Source organism: Benincasa hispida, chromosome 9 (genome assembly GCF_009727055.1).
Source record: "Benincasa hispida cultivar B227 chromosome 9, ASM972705v1, whole genome shotgun sequence".
NCBI classification, from domain to species: domain Eukaryota; kingdom Viridiplantae; phylum Streptophyta; class Magnoliopsida; order Cucurbitales; family Cucurbitaceae; genus Benincasa; species Benincasa hispida.
Genome location: NC_052357.1, coordinates 72409932 through 72412935, shown reverse-complemented (window position 1 = coordinate 72412935; position 3004 = coordinate 72409932). Strand labels below are relative to the sequence as shown.

Here is a 3004-nt window from a genome sequence, read left to right as displayed (position 1 = left end):
AACTAAGGTTGATTTAAATTTGAGATAAAATTTAGAATATAGCCAAATTTTGACTCAGCATTTTATTCATAACTCAATATCATGGTTAACCATTCAAATATTGATAAAATTTAGTATACAAATTTTAATTTGGGACAGATTTCATTATCTCACCGATTTGGCTGGCTGTGATTTTAGAAAAAAATTTGGATTAGAAACTTTTTTAACTAGATTTTGGTAATTAATTCTTCTTATTATTATTTTATTAATAATTTTTTTTCTTTTTTATCTCAGACAGTCGTCTGCTTTGTGGCTAGCGATACCAGCCTTAGCGAGATTTCCTTCTCCATACTGTTGGCTTATGCCAGATTCTCTCAAGTCTTAAGTTCAAAACTCCTCGCCATTGAATCTGGGGATTCAAAACTCCACCGTGACCCCTAATTCAGGCAACCTCCAATCGAGCATGATCTTTTTTGTTGACTCTTAACTAATTTCAGTAAGAATCGAAGTTCCACAAAAAAATAAACAGTATTCAGTTCGAGTAACCTGTGATTTTATCAGATTTAAACTGATTAATAGAAGAAAAAAAATCCCATCGAACTTAGCTATATAAATACTGGCAGGACGCATGCTCTTCTTCATCTTATAGTGTGATCTCCTTCGTTCTTACGTCCTTTGCAGTTTGAATTGTGATTCTCTTTCGATCTTACGTACTTTACATCCTTTGTCAATCGGTCTCGGATTGAAAATCAGTATTGAATTGCAGTAGGAAGCTGAGGAGAAGGGAGAAAGAAGGAAAGATGGGGAATTAGGGCTTCCCTCCCTTTTTTTGTTTTCATATATATTTTTTTTCTTTTTTTTTTGTTTTTTAAAATTTGTTTCTTTTTTTTTTTTAGAAGTTTCTTTTTTCTTTTTTCTTTTTTATTATTATTGTTTATTTATTTTTTGTTACTAACTTGCCCCCCTACTATATTTTTTTTTGTAGGAGTTACGGTGCAACCAAAGGAGCACAACAAAACAAGTTTTTTTTTTAATCTCATCGACCCATCTTTGGTGTGCTCCTACATCCTGATCGTCATGGGAGGGGCCCCGCAAAGGCTTACAACTCTCCCATTCGATCACCCTAAGGAGGATCTTGGAAAGGTTTACCTTGTAGAGCCGCTCGTATATCTTGATCGTCATGGGAAGGGGCCCCGCAAAGGCATACAACTCTCCCATTCGATCACCCTAGGGAGGATCCTCGACAGGTTTGCCTTGTTATGTTACTCCTTGATCAAAATTTGAAGATAAGAAAAATATTCGATTGAGTATTTGAAGATGAGGCGGATATCCATCAAACCTTGAAGATGAGAAGAATGTGCCATCAAGATTTTGAACGGAGTATTGGAACTTTGGGAGCTGATATCTAGTAGGCATTCTCAGGTTGTCTATCTCTGAGTAATATGGCTTGAAACATGAAGAGTTGCCGACCCCTCCAATTTAGCTCTAATATGGAGTTTCATGATCATTATGTCTTCTAGTATGTTGGACGATCCAAAAGTGCCACCGAGGCTGACTGTTCGAATTGGCTTCACTGTAAGCACGTCTCCCCTTGTCGATTTGACTTTCATCGTGACGGCTTAGGCTGGATTCACAAGCCTCTCAGACCTGATTTTGTCCTCAGGCAGTGATTCGTGTCTCGCTCCTCGACAGCTTTCATCAGGAAGTTAATCTTCCTTTCCATTTCAGCCATGGCCGCTTCCGCCGTCACATCCGCCATCATGACAGAAATCACATTTGGCGATGAATCTTTTTCCGGTCCGTCGGGCGTGAAAGTTGAGTTCTCGAACAAGGGGTTTTCCTTGATGACAATCTCGCCTTTAGGAAATTCCATCAGCTGGCCCCAGATTTCCTCCGTGATGACAGAGCTTACGTAAGTTTTGCTTGCGATGGTAGCTTTGGATGAAACTTTCTTTGGTGCCATCTGTAGATTTCTTGACTCGGATGACGAGAAAGATATGGGAGGTAGAGAGGTCCCACTGGGCATGCCAATTTGTTCGCACGAGGTTTCCGGAGAAACGTGTTTCGTGGAGTTGAACTTGAGTTGGTATTGATGTTGGAGTTGATTTGATGCGATGTGGTTCGATCTCTAATACTTGATCCTCTAATTCTCTCTAAGTTGGGTGAATATGCTTGACTTGGAGAAGGAAAGCACCGAACGTTCTTGAAGTAGAAGTCTTGGAAGCTTAGAGTAGAAGTCTTGGAAGAGTATTTGTCTCTTCAAAGGTCTTCTGCCTTATAGGAGTGCAGCTTCAGGAGTCTTGGAAGCTTGGAGTAGAAGTCTTGGAGAGTATTTGTGTCTTCAAAGGTCTTCTTCCTTATAGGAGTGTAGCTTCAGAAGTCTTGAAAGCTTGAAGTAGAAGTCTTGGAAGAGTATTTGTGTCTTCAAAGGTTTTCTGCCTTATAGGAGTGCAGCTTCAGGAGTCTTGGAAGCTTGAAGTAGAAGTCTTGAAAGAGTATTTGTGTCTTCAAAAGTCCTCTGCCTTATAGGAGTGCAGCTTCAGGAGTCTTGAAAGCTTGAAGTAGAAGTCTTGGAAGAGTATTTGTGTCTTCAAAGGTCTTCTGCCTTATAGGAGTGTATCTTCGGGAGTCTTGGAAGCTTGAAGTAGAAGTCTTGGAAGAGTATTTGTATCTTCAAAGGTCTTATGCCTTATAGGAGTGCAGCTTCAGAAGTCTTGAAAGCTTGAAGTAGAAGTCTTGGAAGAGTATTTGTATCTTCAAAGGTCTTTTGCCTTATAGAAATGCAGCTTCAGGAGTCTTGGAAGCTTAAAGTAGAAGTCTTGGAAGAGTATTTGTATCGAAGTGCAGCTTCAGGAGTCTTGGAAGCTTGAAGTAGAAGTCTTGGAAGAGTATTTGTGTCTTTAAAGGTCTTCTGCCTTATAGGAGTGCAGCTTCAGGAGTCTTGGAAGCTTGAAGTAGAAGTCTTGGAAGAGTATTTGTGTCTTCAAAAGTCTCCTGCCTTATAGGAGTGTATCTTCAGAAGTCT

At 39.6% G+C, this 3004-nt stretch overlaps 1 protein-coding gene across 1 annotated transcript in view; it reads right to left on the bottom strand.

The window, feature by feature from the left end:
* The window catches only part of LOC120084882 (aspartic proteinase Asp1-like), an 11622-nt gene extending 9680 nt beyond the window's left edge, over positions 1–1942 (bottom strand). Inside the window, exon 1 of the mRNA XM_039040692.1 lies at positions 1627–1942. Within this exon, the coding sequence (XP_038896620.1) occupies positions 1627–1942 (316 nt within the window). The remainder of the gene's footprint in view (positions 1–1626) is intronic.
* Between the last annotated feature and the right edge of the window lie 1062 nt (positions 1943–3004).